The 21798-nt window shown below is 59.3% G+C and overlaps 1 protein-coding gene across 1 annotated transcript; it reads left to right on the forward strand.

Annotated features, from left to right (window-relative positions):
• Window positions 1-582: 582 nt before the first annotated feature.
• On the forward strand, window positions 583-21553 carry RAPGEF3 (Rap guanine nucleotide exchange factor 3). Its single transcript, XM_021704761.1, is given in 28 exon segments — window positions 583-887; window positions 6619-6672; window positions 6758-6864; window positions 7056-7177; window positions 7330-7498; window positions 8026-8110; window positions 8463-8523; window positions 8642-8718; window positions 8913-9059; window positions 9593-9705; window positions 9976-10064; window positions 10356-10434; window positions 10642-10792; window positions 10877-10959; window positions 11789-11828; window positions 14155-14236; window positions 14570-14716; window positions 16651-16748; window positions 17217-17342; window positions 17432-17613; window positions 17884-17974; window positions 18077-18127; window positions 19059-19109; window positions 19111-19147; window positions 19711-19775; window positions 20162-20216; window positions 20292-20363; window positions 21138-21553. Coding segments are annotated over 28 exon segments (2646 nt in total). The 5' UTR covers window positions 583-794; the 3' UTR covers window positions 21257-21553.
• The last annotated feature ends 245 nt before the right edge of the window (window positions 21554-21798 follow it).

Below are 21798 nucleotides of genomic sequence, written 5' to 3' on the forward strand. Positions count from 1 at the left end.
CTACCCACCCAAAAGAAGCCTCTCCACCCAACGCTTAGCCCTGGCAGCGGGTCCAGCTAGGAATTACCCTGGTCACTTCGCCTGGGGCTTCCAGCCCACACCCCTCCGGGAGCAGTCGGGGTCTCGCGGAGGGTCTCCCCCGCCCCAGCCTTTTGCTCGAGCCTGCAGGGCTGTGCACGTTTGCGAAGGAACATGAAGGTGGGTAAGGTGGGGTCAGGGCCGGCAGGAGCAGGAGAGGAAGATGACATGGTGGGTGGGGTGTTTGGGTGGGAGAGAGAGGGCTGGTCAGGGGTGAAGGAGAAGGGGAGAAGAGGGGTTTGAGCTGGAGCTGCATTTCTGGGGGTTTCAGTGAGTCCACAGCCTCACACTGGGAGGTGGCAGAGATCCCTTCAGGGACATGGGCAGTGGGGTGGGGCAGAAGTCCAAAGGAGACCGGGAAGAAAGGCCCGATCTCCGGTCCACCAGCTGGAGACCCCGAAGTGCGCCAGACCGGCAGGCCCCAGTGAAGGTCTTCCTGTCCCTCCCCCGGCTCCTGGCAGGGTTGCAGCACCTCCGCCTGACCAGTCCAGAGGACTCAAAGGAAGTGGTTCTGCCTGGGGCGGTTGTGCCCTGGTCCAGCTGCCCCAGCCCCAGCCCCAGCCCCATGGCTCTCTGCCTTCCTCCCTGCGTCACAGGTGGGCTGGCCAGGTGAGAGCCCCTGGCGGGTGGGCCTGGCCGTGGATGGCAGCCCAGCTCTAGGAGCGGCACAGGTGCGAGGCCTCCCGGACGTGGTGCCGGAGGGGACCCTGCTCAACATGGTGCTGAAGAGGATGCACCGGCCCCGAAGCTGCTCTTACCAGCTGCTGCTTGAGCACCAACGCCCCGGCCGCATCCAGGGGCTCCGCTGGGTGAGTGCCCATCAGCTGCCCTGGCTAGGGCCAGCCACCGGGACCGGAGGAGGGCCTAGACTGGGAGACGGAGTACGCTGCTGGGGGCGCAGGGAAAACTGCTGGGCTGCACAGTGGGTCGAGCAGCTTGGCTGCTGGATGTGTGGGTGGCACACACAGCCGCACCGCGTGTGTCTGTGTGCGTGTGGTACTCACATCTGCCCATGCTGGCGTGGGGGAAGGGGAAAGGGATTTGTCACAGATCTGTCACCTTTGTGCGCCCTGTTAAGTGCTTGTGTGTCCTCCAGGTGGTGGTGGGAGGCATGTGTGAAATACTGGGGGCCAGGTCAAGGTGGAGGGTGAGGCAAGCTTGGTTGCTGTTCTGGATCTATCACCGTGGCAACATTCTCCTTTAGCGAGCCACTGAACTGCGCCAATTCTTCTTGATCTTGGGGTGAGGTGGTCATGTGAACGCTGCTTGGCATCTGGCTCTGGGGGGCTCAGGGGAGGATTTTGAGAAGTTTGGAGCCTGGCGCTGGAGTCTCCCTTTGCCAGTGAGGAACCTCCTGGAGCTGTGAGAATAAAGGAGAGGGCAGGAGGGGGAAGAGGGGTGGGGTGCGGGGTGGGGGACAGGATCCAGATCAGCAGAGAAGCTCTCTCCGACCACCCAGACTTCAGAGTTCCTTCCCCTGAGATTCAGCGTGTGTCTATTCTGTGGGCCATGGGGATAGCGTTGGCAGGGGGTGGGGGGTGCCAGGAGGGTACTTGGGCAAAGGGGTAGAGGGAAAGCAGGAGCAGGTGACAGAATTGGGAGAGCTTGTCACCTATGTCTCTTATCAGCAAGTCCCTTTGAGTAGGAGGACCACCACCTTCTGCCTCTTTCCTCCTACCTCTTGCCCAACTGCCATTTATATTTATCAGAATATGAGGCTGAGTGAGAAAAACGAGGTCTGCTGAGGTGATGGGGGCCTCCCCACAATCAGAGTTGAGAGGATAATCTAGGTGTCAGTCCCTAGCTCTCCCCCAACCCCTCCCTCCCTCCCTGGGTCTTCCTGATCAGGGGCCACTTGGGCCTGGGTCCTGCTCAAGATGGGGCTCCGGAGGGAGCAGGGGAGCCGGCCCCTTCTGGGCCAAGCCATCTCCCCCACCCCTCCAGCTCACTGGCAGGAGCTACTGCTTGGAGCCTGTGGGCTGGAACCCTCCCTCCCTCCTTCCCTCTCAGACTATAATTACTTGTGTATTTCCTGTCCCCTTCCCAGCTTGTAGAGGCAAGGTGGGGAGTGGGGGAAAGGGCAGGTGCCGGGACAATGAGGTCACTGGAGGATCCCCTGGGACCCAAAGACTTGGCGGGGGAGTGGAAGAGGCCGCCAGGCTGTCTCCTGACTCCTCCGGCCCCCAGAATTGAAGAGCTGGGGTGTGGGGGGAGGCCAGAAGAGTGGCGTAAGGGTTGCTGGAGTGGAAATGGGCTGAAAGTCACTGAAACACAGCCCCCCTGCCCCCCCCACCCCGCCCAGCCAGTTGTGTGTGGGGGTAGGTGGGAATGGGTAATTAAAGGGAACTTAGATTTTTAGGGCTAGGGGCAGGGGCCACACCCTCTCCCGATGACCACCTCTGGGGAGTCGCGGGGGCGGGGGGGGGTTGGTTTCAGCCCACTGCAGCTGGTTAAGAGGCTCTGGGTACCCGGGAAGTTGCACCGCTCACCTGAGGGAACGAGGGGCTGGCGGGGAGTGTATACACATGGGGTAAAGGGTGGATGTTGTAAAGGGGTGGAGGCTAGGAGGACAGTGTGGACAGTTATTTAGGCCACGACAGCCTCTTAGAAAACCAGGGGGAACCCATCAATCTCCTGAGGCCTCAAGAGGGCCCTTCTGTTGCGACTAGATCAGGACAAGAGAAAATGAAAGCAAGTTCCAGCAGGACGGCCCGAGGTTAGATAGAGAAAAGATTTACCAACTATGGCAAAAGTGACCCTGGAATGGGATGGAAGAACAGCTCCTTTGGAAAATGCGAGAGAGAGAGGAGATCTTGTCTGATGTCTGGAAGCCAGAGAAGAATCAATTTATCCAGGGGCAAGGGCAAGATCAGGATACCTCTGGTGGTTCTTACAAGCTCAGAGAAGCTTCCCTTTGAGAGATTGTTTTGGGGGAGGTGGCTCTATTCTCTAACTCAGAAAACATGCTTTCATCCAACCTGTCCAAACAATGGTAGTAGCTGATAGTTGTCTAAAACTTAGGTCCCAGACACTATTATTTTTTAAGATTTTATTTATTTATTTGAGAGAGAGCATAAGCCAGGGGGAGAGGCAGAGGGAGAAGCAGGCTCCCCGCTGAGCAGGGAGCCTGATGCGGGGCTCGATCCCAGGACTCTGGGATCATGACCTGAGCCGAAGGCAGACGCTTAACCGACCGAGTCACCCAGGTGCCCCAGTCCCAGGCACTATTATAAGAGCTTTACTTTTAACATACCAATCATCTGACAATAGCCCTGTGAGATAGATACTAATGTCATCATCTCATTTTATAGATGAGAAAACAGAGGTAGGGGGGGCTAAGTGACAGGTCCAGGGTTACACATCTGCTAAGAGACAAAGTGAGGCTTCTGTCCCAGGTGATCTGGCTATGTAGAGGCCGAGCTCATGGTGTACTTTCTTTTGCTGCAGATGGTAACAGTGACGCCCCCCCCCCCCCCCCCCAAAGCATCCCCCCCCCCCCTGCGTCCCCCCCCTCTCCCAACACACCCCGCCCCGGCCCGGGACCCCAGCCATGGCCTAAGGGAACTGGTCTGACAGGTCCCCACGAGGCTGTCTGGCTCAGTGCCGGCCCCTCCAGTGTGGCTCTGACACCGAGTGACAGGGAGGGAGGGTGGGGCAGGCTTATGGCGCTGGTGCCAGGGAAGCTAGCTACCACCTCCTCTTCTACCCTGAGTCCTTCCTGTCTGGGCAGGAGGGGACGCAGTGGGCAAGGGCCTTCACCCCCCCATACCAGCCACTTCTTTCCAACTGAGAACCCCTAGGGTGACACTCAGGGTTATCAGATGAGGGACAGGTTTAGCGAAGGTACAACATTTTTTGCATTATGTCCGGGTAATGGGCACCCATCATAAAATAATGAAGTTTAATCAAAGTTACTTAACATTTACTGAGTGGTTACCACAAGCCAAGCATCGCTTCGAGTGCTTTATGTTATTAACTCATTTGACCCTCATAATTACCTTATAAGATAGGTACTATTATCATGAACCCCATTTTACAGATGAGGAAACTGAAGCACATGGAGGTTAATAAGCAGCCAAGGTCACCCAACTGGCTGGTAATGGGGAGCTGAGATTTGACCTGCGCATCTGGATCGGGAGCCCCCGACCTTGACCAGATCTCCTGACTAGCACCCTCGCCCCCATCCTAGGACATTCCCAGTGCACATGCACATGGTAGGGACCCAGAGGGACTATGATAACAAACCCGTGCAACTTTGTTTAACGCAATGTTTTCCAAACTTACTTACCCATGGAACATTCCTGAGGGCAAAATTCATCCGTCCAGAGCACAAGGTGGGGGAAACACGAGGCCATGGAGGTGCCTGGGAGGCCCTAGTGCCTCGTGGTTAAGGACTTGTGTTTTGGAATCGGGCAGGCACAGCGTGAATCCCGGTGCCCCTCTTCACCAACTCTCAGGACAGGTCATATAACCTCTGAGCCTCCTTCTCTCCAGCTGCGAGGTAGGAGACAAACACCTCCTTCCAGGGCCAGCGCTGGTTACTCAGTAGGCTCTAGAATTTCTGAGTAGTTGTGTGACTCTGGGTCAGTTACTTCATCTCTCTGGGCTCCCGTTTTCCTTGGCAGATGGAGAGGGATGCCTTCAGGAACCTTCCTCAGCTCTGACGGGCCAGAGCCCCCTTCCCCTGACCCTCGTGCTTATTCCCGGGGGCAGGGCAGGAAACGGTTTCACCAAGGCCTGGGGATCTAGGATCTGGGCTGTGCCCAGCCTGGCCACAGAAGCGGGCACCAACCCTCCTGATGTGCCCCCCAGGGTCGGAATAATACCAGGAAGGGAGCATAGGCTGGAGCCTGGGTCGTGGGCACCAGGGAGAATTGGGGCAGGGACGGGGCCACCTGGGCGTTTTGACATGAACAACAACAAGTCGATAGCACTCGGCACTGTTTGTTCCGACACAGGGGGCTGGCTGGATAGCATTCCTGCCCTTCCTCCTTCCCCGGCTCCTCCTCCTCCTCCTCCTCCTCCTCATTTCCTGTTGCTAAGTCTCCAGGGCTCTGTGTCTGGCACCAGGCTGGGCCCCTTGACCCGGGCAGGGATACCCTAGGGACACCTAGCGACTTCCGCCCAGCCCCGGGCCAGGCGCCTGTGCGTGCCCGACCTCAGGCCTCTGCCTGGCACACAGGGGGAAGATGCCAGGACCAGGGGAGGGGGTTCTGGCCCCGGGCCTGCTTGCACCCCAGCTCCCCAGCCAGGTCCTTTTCAGGGCCCTGAGTGCAGCTGGGCAAGCAGGAGAGAGCTAGTGAGAGGGGGGCAGGAACCAGGCAGGTGCGGTGGGTGGGGTGAGACCAAGAATGTGAGCACTTCTGGAGTTTATGCACAGCTGTCTGGTTATCCCATGTACGTGTGACTGAGTTACACGAGCTCTTCACCCCAAGACTTCTGTTTCCTAAGTCAGAGAAGACAGACAATCCCTGCTCCGCCTACTTTCCATCTGGTCCTCTTCTGTCTAGGATCAGAGGAAATCATGGAGCGAGACATGCTTTGTAAACCGTAAAGTACTCTGCCTTTGGGAGGGCTCATGGAGGGTCGGGCATGCTGTCCACAGATGTCCACAAATCCCAGGTGGCAGAGAAAGAAGGGTCGTAAGGGGCTGTTTTGGCCAACATCCCGGGACATACAGGCCCTGGGGTCCTGGATGGCTCAGTTGATACCAAGGGCCTGGCAGCCTTGTTAACCAGGGTTTCTACATAAATCCTGTCTTCCAGAGCCAGTCCTGGGTGCTGTCAAGACTTACTCACTCTTGCAGGGTTATGGGCTAGCAGCAGCATCTCAGAGAGCACAGGGGCTTTCCAGCAGGCAGCCCGCCCTCTGCTTCACTGATGAGTAATAATAGCTAACATGTACATACAGCTCTGTGCTAAGCTGTGCTTTAAACATTCAATACACATTAATTCACAGAACCCTTCCCAAAGCCTCTGTATTGGTATTATGAGTGTTTTATAGATTTTACAGACAAGGAAACTGAGACAGGGAGAAGTTAAACCATATATTTAGGGTCACACTGCTAGTAAATGAAGGAATAGGGATTTGAATCCAGGAGTCCCCAGGTCTTGTGGCTGGGGATGAACCCCGGCTCGGGATTAGGCTTTGTGACCCCAGGCCGGGAGCAAAGATGCTCATTTCCTGGCACGACATGGGCCTTTCTTACCTCCCATCCTCATGCTCTTTCAGCTCTCTTCCCTACACAGGTGTGGTTTACCTGGGGGCCTGGGCACACGTGGGCCCTGAGTAAGCAGAATGGGGATCTCATCTGTTGGGGTGCAGTGCTCGTGTCTAGAAGGAAGACAAGGGCCTGGTGATAGGGTGGGAAGAGGTGGATGCCTGGCGCAAAGGGGTGCTCGGGGAGCATTAGTTTATTTGTTGACCGAGTAGCTAAGTGTATGTGTTTGGAGCTGGGGACTGGGCAAGAGGTGAGGGAAAGGGGGAGGGCCGAGGTCCAAGAGCTGGCACTAACGTGCAGACCCTCCCCCCTGCCCTTAGACGCCACTCACTGACAGTGAGGAGTCCCTGGATTTCAGCGTGAGCCTGGAGCAGGTACCAGCCAGGAGGGGTGGAGCTGGGAGGGGACAGCAAGCCAGGGGTTCGGGGCCTGAGCCCGCTGGGACGCTCCCTGTCCTAGGCCTCCACGGAGCGGGTGCTCAGGGCTGGGAAGCAGCTGCATCGGCAACTCCTGGCCACCTGCCCGACCCTTATCCGAGACCGGAAGTACCACCTTCGGCTCTATCGGTGAGTGGAGGCCTGGGCTGCCTCCTTGCCCACCCCCATCTTCTCTCCCTTTTGCTCTCCTTCAGGCCTCTGGGCTCGCCCTGCTGGTAGCCTAGAAAGGCACCGTTCTGACCCAAAGGTCCCCCTTCTGCCCTCCACCCTCCTGCCTTTTAATTCTCCCTCTTCTTCCCTGTCCCCTTACCCCCCCGTAGGCAATGCTGCTCCGGCCGGGAGCTGGTGGATGGCATCTTGGCCCTGGGCCTTGGGGTCCATTCCCGGAGCCAAGCCGTGGGAATCTGCCAGGTGCTGCTGGATGAAGGTGCCCTTTGCCATGGTGAGCCCGAGCCCAGGGTGGGGCCCCCGGGCCTGGCAGTCCTGGGGAGCAGGCATCTGGGGGCGAGGTGTCGGTGGGCATTACGGCGGGGGCCTCGTACCCACACGGCCTCGGTTTGTCGCCTCCCTCACACCCGGGCCTCTGCCCTGCAGTGAAACACGACTGGACCTTCCAGGACCGAGACACCCAATTCTACCGTTTCCCTGGGCCGGAGCCAGAGACCGTGGGCATCCACGAGCTGGAGGAGGAGCTGGTCGAGGCTGTGGCCCTGCTCTCCCAGCGGGGGCCTGATGCCCTGCTCACCGTGGCACTCCGAAAGCCGTGAGTCGGGAGCCCTGCAGCCCGCAATCCCAGGCCTCGCACGGCTCTCAGACTCTGTAGTCTCTCAGTTTCATCTCTGAGAGGTTCCCTTTCTTCTCGCTGTGTGCTCTGGAGCCCCCTTCCCCACCTCTGAACCGGTTTCTTCCTTTGTAACTGTGGGTGGAAGGCACAGGGCTTACGAAGACCCTGCGCGCTCAGGTGCAGCGGTGGCTGGGAGGGGGCAGGCGGGCAGGTCTGGGTTCAGGGTCCAGTTCCAGGTGACTCCCTGGGTGGCCTTGGGCCTCTCCATGCCAGCTTCCTCTTCTGTCAAAGGAGGACAGCCATGCCCACATCATGGGGTGGTCACGAGGGCAGGTTGAAATAACACGTGCGAAGCCCTGGGCCTCAGGCCGGCACGCGGTGTGCACACGGTAGTGGCTGGCCCATTACCGGTCACCATCACTGCTGAGGCCGGCTAGCCCCAGGCCCCAGCGTGGCGGGCGGCGTGGCTCCCGTGCCCTCAGGCCCAAAGTGCACTGTGCCCGCAGCCCGGGTCAGCGCACAGATGAGGAGCTGGACCTCATCTTTGAGGAGTTGCTACACATCAAGGCTGTGGCCCACCTCTCCAACTCGGTCAGTCCGCCCGCCTCCACCCCTTCCCCAGGACCTCCTCTCCCTGTGAACCTCTGAGGCCCCAACTGCTGGGCCAGAAGATGCTTCCCCCCGCTTCGGCCTCTGGCTTGGAAATGTCCATCTCTGGTTCCCAGCATCCTTGTCCAAAAATCCTTCTCCCTCCCCCCCACCCCCGCCCCAGCACATTTCCTCCCCGGGCGTCTCCTGCTGAATCCCCGGCCGCTGAGCTCACCCCGCCCCCGCGCGCCCCCCCCCCCCCCGGGCGTTTGTGTCCTTGGACCTAACCTCCCCGCTAGCCTGGCCCCTCTTACCCCGGACTCGCCCCACTGACCCTCTGCTCCCCGCCTCACAGGTGAAGCGGGAATTAGCGGCTGTTCTGCTCTTTGAACCACACAGCAAAGCAGGGACCGTGTGTAAGTCAGACGGGGGGTGTGGGGGGGGGGCAGGACGCCGGGCGCCAGGGGTCTGGACGCGGCAGAGGCCACAGAGAAGTGCAGGTGACCCCAGGTGTCTGATCGGCACTTCTCTCAGTGTTCAGCCAGGGAGACAAGGGCACCTCATGGTACATCATCTGGAAGGGGTCTGTCAACGTGGTGACCCATGGCAAGGTGAGTTCTCCCTCTCTCCCCGGCCCTCTCGGTGGTACCCGCTTCCCTGGTCCAAGCCCTCGTGGGCAGGACCTCGATGGACCCAAGATTGCCAATCCCCCAGGTCTCCTCCTGCCCAGGGGCTCTCCCGCCATGGATCTGTTCTGACGAGGGTTGGGGGGCCTGGCTGGGCTATGACTGAGACCTGGCTGCAGGGGCTGGTGACCACACTGCACGAGGGAGATGACTTTGGACAGTTGGCGCTGGTGAATGACGCACCCCGGGCAGCCACCATCATCCTACGAGAAGACAACTGTCATTTCCTCCGCGTGGACAAGCAGGACTTCAACCGTATCATCAAGGTGCCGTTACTGGGGGTGGGGAGGGCCGGGGACATGGCCAGGATCCTTCTCTGGAGAAGTGGCAGGGGGTAAGCGGCAGGGACCAGAGAGGGTCTATAAGGATCATGGCGAGGTAGGAGCTGGAGAAGCTTGGAGGTGATGGCTGGGGCGTGGGCATGTGGGGACGTCTCTAGCACACTGAGGAGGTTCAGTGAAACTGGAGAACCCCAGCTCAGTGTGGGAGACCATGGGGGTGGAGGGTTACAGAAGGGTCGGGGGAGACTAGGGTGTGAGGGGAGGCAGAGTAATGGAGAGTGGGAGCCACAGAAGGAGGTGGGGGAGGGATGGGTGGAGGAGCGGGGCTCAGGCTGCATGATGGGCAGGACTGGGAGTAGGGCAGGTCACGGGCATTGAATGGGGTGGGAGAAGGGCTGAATGTCCTTGTGGGTGCCTTGTGGGGCCCAGGGTTTGGCATGGAGGTGGAGGGAGATGCCCTGGAAAGGGGGAAAGGACCCGTGGTGTGTACTGAGCACAGGTTGTGGCTTGTTCTCCAGGATGTGGAAGCAAAGACCATGAGGCTAGAAGAACATGGCAAAGTGGTGTTGGTGCTGGAGAGAGCCTCTCAGGGCGCTGGCCCTTCTCGCCCCCCAACCCCAGGCAGGAACCGGTAACACACCTGCCACACTCCTGCACACTTTCCCTCTTGCCCACCTTTTCTCCTTCCGTTTCCCGGGCTTTACTCCCTTCCCGCATGTCTTACCCCTGCTCACTGGCCTCCCGGGGTGGGGGGAAGGGGCTTCCGGGGATCAGATGCACCCCCAGAGCGAGCTTCCCTCCACTCCTGAGGTGGGACAGAGCTGGCAAATAGGGAAGGGTGATGTGATTCCTGCTGTCTGTCCAGATGGGGGAAGGGCTATGGATTGGCTGTTTCTGCTAGGTATACAGTGATGTCTGGCACCCCAGAGAAGATTCTAGAACTGCTGTTGGAGGCCATGCGACCTGACTCCAGTGCTCACGACCCAACAGGTAGGGACAAGAGATACCCTGCCTGCTGTGTGACTCATTGGGTGGTCAGCGTAGTCTGGGAGAGGGCCAGGCACCCTGAGTGTGACGTCACTGGGTGCTGGGCTGGGCCAGCAGGAAGTCCTCATTCCTGTGCCCTTGGCTTGGGTGGGGAGTGCCGTCACAGGACCTGGGCCTTGCTGGGACACTGCCCACCACAGGACTGGGAGAAGGGAACTCCAGCCACGCAGACATCTGTGCTCGGCAGACTTGACCTCTGAGGCTTCCTCCTGTTCCCCTGTCCCTGCCCTACAGAGACCTTCCTCAGTGACTTCCTCCTGACCTACAGTGTCTTCATGCCCAGTGCCCAGCTCTGTGCTGCCCTCCTGCACCAATATCCTTCCAGACCCAGGGGGACGAGGAGGTTGTATGGAACAGGGAGAAGGGGTCTCTCAGAGCAGGGTTGCGCTGAACCCTCCGAAGTACCAGCCTCGTGCCGAGGCCAGCCTGTCAGCGGGCCCCGGGCAGCCTTGCCCCTCCTTTGCCTGAGGTGTGGTGGGTGGCCCGCTTGGCGGCTGTGGTTCCCTTGACTGGCGCCCACCTTCCATGCGGAGCCTTCAGGGGGCAGTGAGCAGGAGCACAGCACCTACATTTGCAACAAGAGGCAGCAGATCCTGCGGCTGGTCAGCCAGTGGGTGGCCCTCTATGGCCCCATGCTCCACACGGACCCCGTGGCCACCAGCTTTCTCCAGGTACCTGGGAGTGAGGCAGGGCTGGACCGGGCTGCCGGGAGGGGTGCAGCTACCTCTGGGTCAATGAATCCTGGCTCCTCCCAGAAACTCTCAGACCTGGTGAGCAGAGACGCCCGGCTTTGCCTCCTGCTGCGGGAGCAGTGGCCGGAGAGGCGGCGGCACCACAGGTGATGCTTGGGCTCCACGTTCACTTGTCACATGCATGGCGGGCGGTGCACTGGGGACGGAGAACACCGCACCCACGCTGGACACCAACACAAACACGCGCTGGAAATCCAGGCTGCACCGCCTATGGCCGTGCTGCTCTGGGCACGCCCCCCCCCCCCGCCCCCCGGGCTCCGGGCTCTCGTCCCCAGCACCGGGAGAGCACCCATCTCGCGAGCATGGGGTGTCACGGCGCCTTCTGAGCACAGAGCCATGCCTTGCAGGCGCTGTGAGCTATGCGAGTGTTGGCTGTGGCTGCTCATTTGTCTAGTCCTGTTCTTAGCAGTCCCCTTGCTGTTCCCCCTCGCACCACGCTCACGCACTGTCTTGCGCCACACAGGCATTCACATGTCCTTCTCCCGAGCGCACCTGCCGTTCCCACTCTCTCCATTCTGCACATACTTACTCCGAGCATCCTCGGTGCCCTGTCCTGCTGGCCCAGCCCGGTGAATTCCCTAGAGCTTCTCTTGGCCTTCCCAGACATTCCCATGGGGCCAGGTGAGGTTCAGGGAGAGCTCACCTGCCCAGCCTGACACCTGGGGCACATTACTTCCTGGAACTCTCTTTCCTTCCCCCTGCTGGCCTGCGGAAATCCCAGAAGGCAGGGGCTGAGTTTCGAGCCCCGGCTTTGCCCCCTCTAGCTGGTATTTAGCAAGTCTGCAAAGCTCTGAGCCTCTGCTGAGGGTAGATGGAATCCAGAGCCAGGCCCCCCACCCCCCACCCCCTGCCCCGTCCTGCCCGAAGGGGTCCCTGGCTCACCGCATCTCACTGCCCTTCTCGCTTGCTCCCCAGGTTGGAAAATGGCTGTGGGAATGCATCTCCTCAGATGAAGGTGCCTGCGCAGACCAGCTCTTCTCCTCTCTGTCTGGCCCCAGCTTCTTCCCTCTGCCCCTCCTTCAGCCCCCACCCCAGGGGCTCAGCCTGGAAAGGATCCCCATGCACAGACACACCCCTGGGGCTGGGATAGGTGTTCACAGAGCAGGGGCTGGGTGTGACGTGGGGGCCAGGCCTAGTGGGGAGACACAGAGGTCTAGGGTCACCCCTCCATCCCTACCTCACCCCAAGGGGCTTCTATTGCATCTGGGAGGTATTCCATGTTCGCGGAGCCAGTTAGCAGTTCCCCGGGGGTTGGGGGGATGGGATGGTGCCTGAAGGCAGCCTCTGAAGCCCAGGGGTTCCTGGGAGTCAGAGGTGGCTGGTACCATTCCTGGCAGGGGCCCACAGGGAGCAAAGGGGGCTGAGAACGTGTGGCTGGAACCGAGATTTCTCGAGGAAGGGTGGGAGAAAGGGCTGGAACGGTAGGATGGGGCTGGTTGTGGGCAGTGCTGCACTGGGAATAAACACCAGGCTCTCTGTGCCCAGTGGCCTGTGTCCCCTCCCCACCCCCTCCCTGCTAGAGACTCTCACAGGCTCCTTCTCTTCTATAGGCAAAGCTTATTTTCACCTCAGGGCCTGGAACTTTCTTTCTCTGGCTCTTTGCCCATTCAAATCCTTATCTTTCTGATCTCAGCCAAAATGTTGGGTCCTCAGAGAGGCCCCCTTCCCATCTCCCTATCCAGAGCACCCCTCACCGCCCTCGCCTGACAAGGTGTCTTCTATGACCGTCGTCAAAGCCTCAGGCCCTGTGGGGTTGTTTTGTTTATCCTGTTAGCGCCTGCCCCAGCCCGCTAGAGTACTGGCTTCCAGAGTGAGGGGCCGGCACCTGCGGCTCGCGGCGGACGCTCAGGATCTAGTATGGAATCGCCCTCATGTGCCCGGCACTCTGCTAGGCGCTGATGCCGCAGTGGCGGGGGCCAGCCACCCCGGGCCTTGTGGGGCTCACAGACAGACTGCACGGCGTCCTGATGCATAATGGCAAAAGCAGGAGTCTCTGAAAACAGCGAAGGGAAGGGCCGACTCGGGGTCAGGATCAGGGAGAGTGACCGCAAGAGCTGAGAGCTGCAGGGTGGGAGGGTCGGGAAGAGGCCCACAGTGAGGTTCGGCAGGGCAGGGAGTCCACCTGTGCGGGACCCTGCAGAGGGAGTGTGAGAGGGAGCCACCAGAGGGGGCTGGGGAGGCAGGCCGGGCCCACAGCACGTAGAGCCCTGTGTGCCACGTTGAGGGGTTTGGGCTTTGTCCTCTGAACAGTGCAATTCCTTGGAGATGTCGGGGCCATGGGTGGACAAGGTTGAATGTGTGTTTTGAGGAGGTCAGCTAAGGACCCCGTGCTTTATCCAGCAGACAATGATGGCCTTGAAGCTGCATTAGGAAGCTTAATCTGGCTCTGGTCAGGCAGACTGGAAGGGGGGAGCTGGAGGCACCCGAGGACTGACAGTAGAGAATAGTCCGGCCATTGTAGCACATGATGGGGGGAGACAACTGGGCAAGTGGAACTGGGGGTTGGCTTGGGCTGGGAGGAGGGGCTCAGAGGAACCCCCAGAACAAGGTGATAAGCTTTGCGGAAATGGGGGGGGCAGGGGGCGGGGAGAGGCGGGAGCCAAGCCCAGGAGAACAGCTGGGAGGCAGGATGAGGGGGTCTGAGGGAGGTGTTGAGTCTGGGGGGATGGAGCCCAGATATGGAAGGATCCCAGAGGTGCTTGGAAGAGAGGGCGATGCTGCAACTTCCGCATGCAGGTGGTGTGAGGCTGTGCGGATGTCTGGGGAGAGCTCTGAGACATGGAGTAGAGAAGGCCTCTGGCTGGGGTCTGAACTCGGAGGATCGGCCCCATTCAGATCTGGGAGTGGGCAGAGGAGTTGTATTATGGAGGCCTTTGCCCGGCAAGGCTGCCCCGTCAGCCCTGAAGGGCTATTGTGACTATTTAGATACTTAGAATAAGCCTGTACTGAGCCTAGCGCGCAGCAAATGGCCAATAGCAAGTGGTAGCCAGAGGAGGAAAAGGAAGACAAAACCAGGGCCAACGGCTGAGGTGTGTTCATATTAGGACAGCTCTGGGCCTATTTGGCAAAGGGGGTGACATGCACTCACAGGGGCACTGGCTTGTCTCACCTCGGGGAGACTTGGTGTCTGACGCCTTCCCCGGCTCAGGTCCACGCAGCAAGCAGAGCCCGCTGGTGGTGTGTGCGCCATGTGGGCCCCGCGCTCCCAGGGACAGAGGCCTCTGCGTGGCTCTGTGCACTCTCCCCTGTGCCTCCGGGGCCTTACTTTCTCTCCCTCTCAGGCCAGGAACGTGCCTGTTTGGCTCCCGGGCCAGGACCAGCCCCTCCCCAGCAGCAACTGTGCCATTCGAGTTGGGGACAAAGGTTGGTGGTCCGGGCCAGCCAGGGCAGAGGCTGCAGCCTGAGGTCGTCATCCTTGACCTTAGTATGCTTGGCCGAGGAGGGCGCGACGGACTCCTCGGGGTCTCTGTTCCAGGCTGCCAGACGGGGTGTGCCCCCCCCACCCTGCGCCTCCCTCCCTCCCTCCCCAGCTCACGACCTCCCCCCCACTCTGGGCAGCAGGTCCACGCAGGCTTCCCATCACCACCCCTCCTGCCTCCTCGGGCCCCTCCCACTGCTGCGCTTGCTGCATGCTCACTTCTGGCTGGGGGGACCAAGAAGCCCCTTCCTACAGCTCGGCCTGGTCTTCCTCCGCAGTCCCCTATGACATTTGCCGGCCCGACCACTCGGTGCTGACCCTGAAGCTGCCGGTGACGGCCTCCGTGAGAGAGGTGATGGCAGCCTTGGCCCAGGAGGATGGCTGGACCAAGGGGCAGGTGCTGGTGAAGGTCAACTCTACAGGCCGTGAGTTGTGTCTCTGGGGAGGGGGGGTGGCTCCGAGGGAGGGGGCCCCTCAGTCTGTGCCCAGATCCCACCCCTCGAATTAAGATCAGCGTTTTGATCGTCTTCATCAGTGTTAATGATGGCTAGCATTTAAGGGCGGTTTATTATGTCTCTCCAAAGTGCTTTGCATGTAGTGCTTGAGAGCATGAGCTCTGGAGCCTGCCGTCGGCAGTTGAGCCCAGCCCTTTAGCTACCGGTCTGTGTGTCCTTGGGCAGGAGACTTGATCTCTCTGTGCTCTTTTCAGCATCTGTTCAGTGGGGCTGGTAAGAGTGCCGACCTTGCAGAGGAACTGTGAGGATTGAAATGGGCGTATCTATTTTAGGGTTTAGAACGGTGCCTGGCACAGCACTTTGTACATTAGTTTTATTATTATCATCCTCATCTATTCATTGAGTCCTGGTAACCACCTTATGAGATAGGTACTTTCATCCTATTTTCATTCAGGGAAACTGAAACTCAAGGGGATGAGGCAATTGTCCCGAGTTCATACAGTAAATGAGAGTGTCTGGCTTTTGAATTTAGGTAGTCTTCATTCATTTTGTCAGTTGGCAAACATGTTTGAGAGTCAGCTATGGGCCAGGATTGTGTTAGGAGCTGGAGGCACCATGGCAGGTAAGATAAGAAGCTTGGTGGTTAAGAGCATCCACAGGATCCCCTAACCTGGGTTGGGATCCCAGGACCCACTGCTGACGAGCTGTGTGATCCTGATCTGAGCAGAGTGCTTAACCTTGCTGAGCCTCCGATTCCTCATCGGTCGCATGAGCACTAACACTGTACCCATCGCACAGGACTGCTGTGGCCATAAAAGAGATCACATATATAAAACACTTAGCATGGGGCTTGCACAAAGTTAGTGCTCAGAACATGGCAGCATGAGAATTATTTAGACCTGCTTTCAGGGAACTTGGGCCATCAGAAACCACTTTTCATTCTCTGTGAAGGACGCAGCCCGGGGCTGACAGCTGGAGCCTAGGGTAGACAGGAATTAGGGGCACCCAGGGAATAATGACAAGGAGTGGAGGCCAGAAAAGCAAACCCTTCTCCTTCAGGAAGTGGGGAGACGGGTTGCAGTCACGTGGTCCTGTGCTCTGCTCTGGGAAGCACCGCCCCCTGGTGGCCACCCAGAGAGTTGCAGCTGCCCCAGGACCAGAGACTCTGCTACCGGACAGGAACTGTTGAGAGTACTGACCTTCCTTCCCATTGTTTAGATCATCTCCCATGTCAGTAACCAATATTTTTACTACAAACCCCCTGTTATGTGTATACTTGCTTGGAAGTCATATACATATACTCCCACACTAACATTATATAATTCTAAAGCTACCCACAAAGTAAACAAGCAGAAACAGATGAGAAAAATAAATAGAAGAAGAGCTGATAGTTTTTGGACATAGGATGGTCTTGCTTTGGAGGCTACTGGTCTAGAGAGTAGGGATTCACACATGACTAAGAACACAGTCTCGGTCGGTAGTTGCTGATGAAAATCAACACTAAGCCCCGTGTGGGGCACTTCCCAGTTTTCAAAGGGCCGTTACATGCATCGTCTACTTATTGCCACTGCTTCCATAAATTAACTTGTTAGACTTGCGAGTAGTTGGGGTTGGTCTTGCTGTCTCCATCTGACAAAGAAGGAGACTCAGAGAGTCTCCGCCGTTGCCCGAGTATTGTCTCTAACCATCCTTTCTCGTCTTCCTCGGCGCGCTAACCTGGGCAGTGTGGATGTGGGGAGCGCAGACGCCTGTGCATTCAGTGCACCTGCCCAGGACTCCAGCCCGGCTCCTGGGAGAAGGGACCTCCCGACTGGGGCCTCGACCCTGCCCTCGGTAGCTCTCTGGCCTCCCTCTCTGCCCACCACTGCCCCCCGCCCCCCCCCCAGCCTCTGCTCTCTTTGCAGATGCCGTTGGCCTGCAGCCAGAGGCCCGTGGTGTGGCCACATCCCTGGGGCTCAACGAGCGGCTCTTTGTTGTCAACCCACAGGAAGTGCATGAACTGGTAGGAACAGGCAGGGGGCCAGGGAGGAGCTGTGTTTTGGGGGTGGCAGAGGTGGGTGCAGGGGAGGGTCACAGAGAGGAGAGAGGAGGGCCTGGCTCTGACTGCCGCTGGGTCTTAAGGGTGAAGTGGAAGGAGTGGGCCTCAACTGATGGAAGGTACCAGATGCTGGGGAAGGGAGAGAGCTGGTTGAGAGCTCTCAAGGAGAAAGAAGACCTCCCCTCATTGGGGGTTCCCCAGGAGACAGGAGCCCTACAAGGAGGGGGTCTCAGCACTGGGGAGCTGGCAGGAGGATAGACAACTCCTTGGGAAGCCTTACCCTTCAGAGGCCTACTCCTGGTAGCACCCTTATCCTCCCCGACGTGCCTTGGACCATGGGCATGGAGTCTCTGCCCCAAACTCTCTCCTCCTACCCTGCACCTGCCCCCTGGATTCCTCAGGTACCCCTCCTGAGCTCTCTTGCACCTACAGACCCCACACCCCGAGCAGCTGGGGCCCACTGTGGGCTCCGCTGAGGGGCTGGACCTGGTGAGTGCCAAGGACCTGGCGGGCCAGCTGACGGACCACGACTGGAGCCTCTTCAACAGTATCCACCAGGTGCAGGGAGCAGAGCTGAGGGGAGGAGCGCTGATGGCAGGGACACCCCGCCTGGTGTGGGCTCATCTCTCCTGCTGCCCCCTCCCCAGGTGGAGCTGATCCACTACGTGCTGGGCCCCCAGCATCTGCGGGACGTCACCACTGCCAACCTGGAGCGTTTCATGCGCCGCTTCAACGAGCTCCAGTACTGGGTGGCCACGGAGCTGTGTCTCTGCCCCGTGCCGAGCCTGCGGGCCCAGCTGCTCAGGAAGTTCATCAAGCTGGCTGCCCAGTGAGTGCCTATGGGCTGGGTGGGTGTGTGGCAGAGTCCCGAGGCCGCCTATCTCATGTCCCCGTCCCTGGTCAGTATGTTGCCAAATCTGCCTTCCCCTTGCTTCCCTGGGTCTCCTAGAGTCTCTGCCTCCCCACCCCATCTCGCCCAGCCCCCACAGAGGCAGCGCTGGCTGGACCTGATCCTGGGCCCCAGGCCGGCTGTTGTCTGGGTAGGAACTCTGAGGGTGTGGCTGTTTCCCCTGAGATCCTCTGGGTCTTCCACTCATAGCCTCAAGGAGCAAAAAAATCTCAATTCCTTCTTTGCCATCATGTTTGGCCTCAGCAACTCGGCCATCAGCCGCCTGGCCCACACGTGGGAGGTAGGTGTGATCTGGATGGCCCGTGCCCATGCTGGGAGTGCTGGTTGGGGATGGGGCTCCCATCCCAGAGCAGTGAGAGCTCCATCTGCCTCTGCTTCACAGCGGCTGCCCCACAAAGTCCGGAAGCTGTACTCGGCCCTCGAGAGGTTGCTGGTGAGTGCTGGGCCTTGGCTCCTCCTTCCAGAAACCCCGATTCTGGGCTTCCCAGCAGCCTCTCTACCTGTCTCTGGCCACTTCCAGGGTTTCCAGCCCTGGGCCAGAGTGGGATTCCCTCTGGGCTGTAGGTTTGGGGAGCTGGCGAGGCGTGGAGTGTTAGCGGTATGAGGGGGGTGCCCAGCGTCTTATATGCGGTAGGGGGGGGGGGGGGGTGGGGGAGCCTTGGCTGTGGCTGTGACGTCCTGTGTGAAAACCAGGACAGGGCACATGCGGTGTCTGGCCTTGGGCTCCGAAGCACCAGGTGAACATCCGGGGAACATGGGTCTCCAGCTGACCTGCCTCAGGTCCAGGAAGCAAGTCCTGGCGCCAGGCCCACAGTGTGCCAGGGCCTGTCAGTGGCCCCTCAGGAGATGCTGGAGGACGCTAGAGGAGGCCACAGATGAGGGAAAAGCTGAGGAGCTGGCTTCCCCTCCCACCCCCTGCCAGGAATTGTTGGGGAGGGGTGGTTAAGAGGTTTTGAGAGTGTTCAGGAGAGAACTCACACAAGGGTGTTTTTATCAGCCTGGCTCTGAGCTCTTGAGAAAAAAATCTACCTTGTGGGCTCAGGAGGTTCGAAGGAATTTACCTACTAGAAAGGGAAAAACAGACAGAAACAAGAACAGGGACAGAGACAGAAGGGCGGGGGGAGTGGTTTCTATGAAACCTCAGGGCCCCTGAAGTGTGCTTGGGGGGTTAACCAGAGGCCAGGAAGCCGTATGCGCAGATGGCCGGTCTGGCCGTGCTTCAGGTCCCCTCCCGCCTGCTGCGGAGCCCGCCTCAGGGAGACCTGGGGCCCAGAGGAAGCTGAGCTCCGAGCAGATGGTGTTTGGTTGTGTCGTGGTGCGTGGTGGGTCATGTCCCTCCCTCACTGAGGCTTCTTCCCTCTCAGGACCCCTCATGGAACCACCGAGTCTATCGACTGCTCCTCACCAAGCTCTCCCCCCCCCATCATCCCCTTCATGCCTCTTCTTCTCAAAGGTAATTGGACCAGTGCTTACCTTCCTGCCTCCACCCATCCGTTCCTGCGTCTGTCCGTATGTCCATCTGACCCTTGGGGTGCCAATGCCTTGGGGGACACAAAGACGAATTATGAATTCACAGGCTAGAAGCAGTGTTGACGCAAGTGCTGGTGACATCAGATGGCCTCTGATATGAGGCCTAAGAGATAGAAGGAAATTGCTCCGGGAGGTCAGAGGGGAGCCAGAGGAAGAGGGTAGTGTGGGGCTGGGACAGGCCCAAGGCTCCCATTATTGGCCCTTCGCCTTTCCTGGGCTGCAGGAAGGGAAGGAGTTTGGGGACCTTTAAGCAAAACCCATCTCTCTGGGCGCCTGGGTGGCTCTGTTGGTTAAGCGACTGCCCTCAGCTCAGGTCATGATCCCAGGGTCCTGGGATCGAGTCCCGCATCGGGCTCCCTGCTCTGTGGGGAGCCTGCTTCTCCCTCTCCCACTCCCCCTGCTTGTGTTCCCTCTCTCGCTGTGTCTCTCTCTGTCAAATAAATAAATAAAATCTTAAAAAAAAAAAAACAACCCATCTCTCTGCAGACATGACCTTCATCCATGAAGGAAACCACACACTGGTAGAGAATCTCATCAACTTTGAGAAGATGGTGAGTTCAAGGAGAGTGGGCGTCTGCCCCTAGAGTGGGTTAGAGATACGACTGTGTCCTTGCAAGCGAGTGGGGGCGGGAGATGACCGAAAGTTGTTATTAATAATACAAATATGAATACTTCTTTTAAAGTAGTCACTCCCTTGCGTGCTGGGGAAGACAGCCTTCATTATCTCACCCGGCAGGCTGAGCCCTAAGCCCTCCCTGATCTCTGTTCTTTCTCCCGCCACCTGGTCCCCCCCGGGCGTGTGGGGCAAAGCAGACACGGCCCCGTCTAGTCCCTAGGAGCGCCCCCACTCCAAGGGGGCTTGCTTCCCAGCTGCCCCACGGGCCACGCCAGGGTCCTGCCCCTCAGGCCTGCTCTTCTGTCCTTACTTTGCCCACAGAGAATGCTGGCCAGAGCTGTGCGGATGCTGCACCGCTGCCGAAGCCACAGCAACGGTGAGAGGCCCCCCCCCCCCAGGAGCCCCCCCACCCCCCTTCCAGGCTCTGACTCCCGCCTCTCGCCCCGCCCAGTGCCGCTGTCGCCGCTCAGAAGCCGCGTATCCCACCTCCACGAGGACAGCCAGGCCACGAGGACATCCACGTGTAAGTCGGGCAGGGCTGGGGGCCGACAGCACAGCCACGGCTGGCGTTTTCCGCCACCTGCATACAGGATGCTGTGGCCTCTTCACGACACCTCTCTGAGGAAGCTAGGATGTTCTCCCAGCTTAAAGACACACAAGCAGGCTTGAACCCTGAAGTAACTGTGGAAGGCTGGGACAGATGACAGAGCTGGGACCCAGGCACTCTTACTCCAGGCCTGATTTTGTTTAATTGGCCTTCAGTCGCATGAAGCGGATTAATCGTAGTCCACGCTTCAGCCGACGCTGTCACCATCGGCCCTTTGTTTTACGTATGTACCGATGGTGATAATCTACCGAACACCGCTGGACCCAAGCCAAGTAGGGGCACATTGACAAGAGCCTCCTCTCCCCACTCACTCTTCCCTCCTCCTGGGCCGCTATAATATATTGATGTAGATATATTTATATGGACTTATATACATACACCTACAGCTTTAACACGCTTCATACGCGTATTATGACAACAAAATTCTTGAGTTGTAGTTGTTTTTGAATTTAGTAAAAAGGGGTATTATGCAGTATGTAATCTTGGGGACCTGTTTTTCAGAGTCTGAGCTCTTCACCACACTTCTCCAGACTGGAGGGCTAGACAGTCTTCTAGCTCGGCTGTGGGAAGTGGCAGGGTAGGGGGTGGAGGGCGGCAAGGCTGATTTGCTCCTGGACGGGGAAGGGATGGGCTCTACAGAGTGGCAGGGCTGCCCCCCCTGACCCCTGTCCTGCCCCCCCTCCCCCGCAGGCTCCGAGCAGTCCCTGGGCACCCGCAGTCCGGCCAGCACCTGGGCTTATGTCCAGCAGCTGAAGGTCATCAACAACCAGCGGGAGCTCTCCCGCCTCTCCCGGGAGCTGGAGCCGTGAGGCGGCTGGGGCTGGAGCAGGCACTTCCGGGCAGGAAAGCCAGGGCACGCCCGGGCCAAGAGGCCCCCAGGCCGGCCGCAGCTGGGCAGGGCTCTCCGCGGACTGGACTCACGGCCCTGGAGCGGGCAGCGTGGCGGCGGCCGTCCCCCGTGATGACGGGCGCCCGAGGAGGACCTCGAGTGGAATGAGCCGGGGCCCAAGGCCAAGGAATGGGGGACAGAGAGGCCCTGGAGCGGGCGGGAGAGCAGGGCAGGCGCTGGGACTCTGTGTTCAATAGAGAGCTCTCCACACCGGGTTTTTCCCCCAGGTTCTGTGCCTCTGTGGCTTTGTTGTCTGGCCATCTCCAGGCGGTTTCACAGTGGACAGAGGGAGCAGGTCACATCCATGTGGCGGGTGTGTGGCCGGGGCAGGGCTGGCGGCCTGGGGCGGGGGGTGGGGGTGGGGGTGGGGAGGAGCAGTGGGGCTTCTCTTCCCCGAGCATGAGCACGGGAACCGGTGATGAACAGTCGGTGTGGCCGCGGCTGTGTGAGGCGGAGGGCTGG

Source organism: Neomonachus schauinslandi, chromosome 5 (genome assembly GCF_002201575.2).
Source record: "Neomonachus schauinslandi chromosome 5, ASM220157v2, whole genome shotgun sequence".
Classification (NCBI taxonomy): Eukaryota; Metazoa; Chordata; class Mammalia; order Carnivora; family Phocidae; genus Neomonachus; species Neomonachus schauinslandi.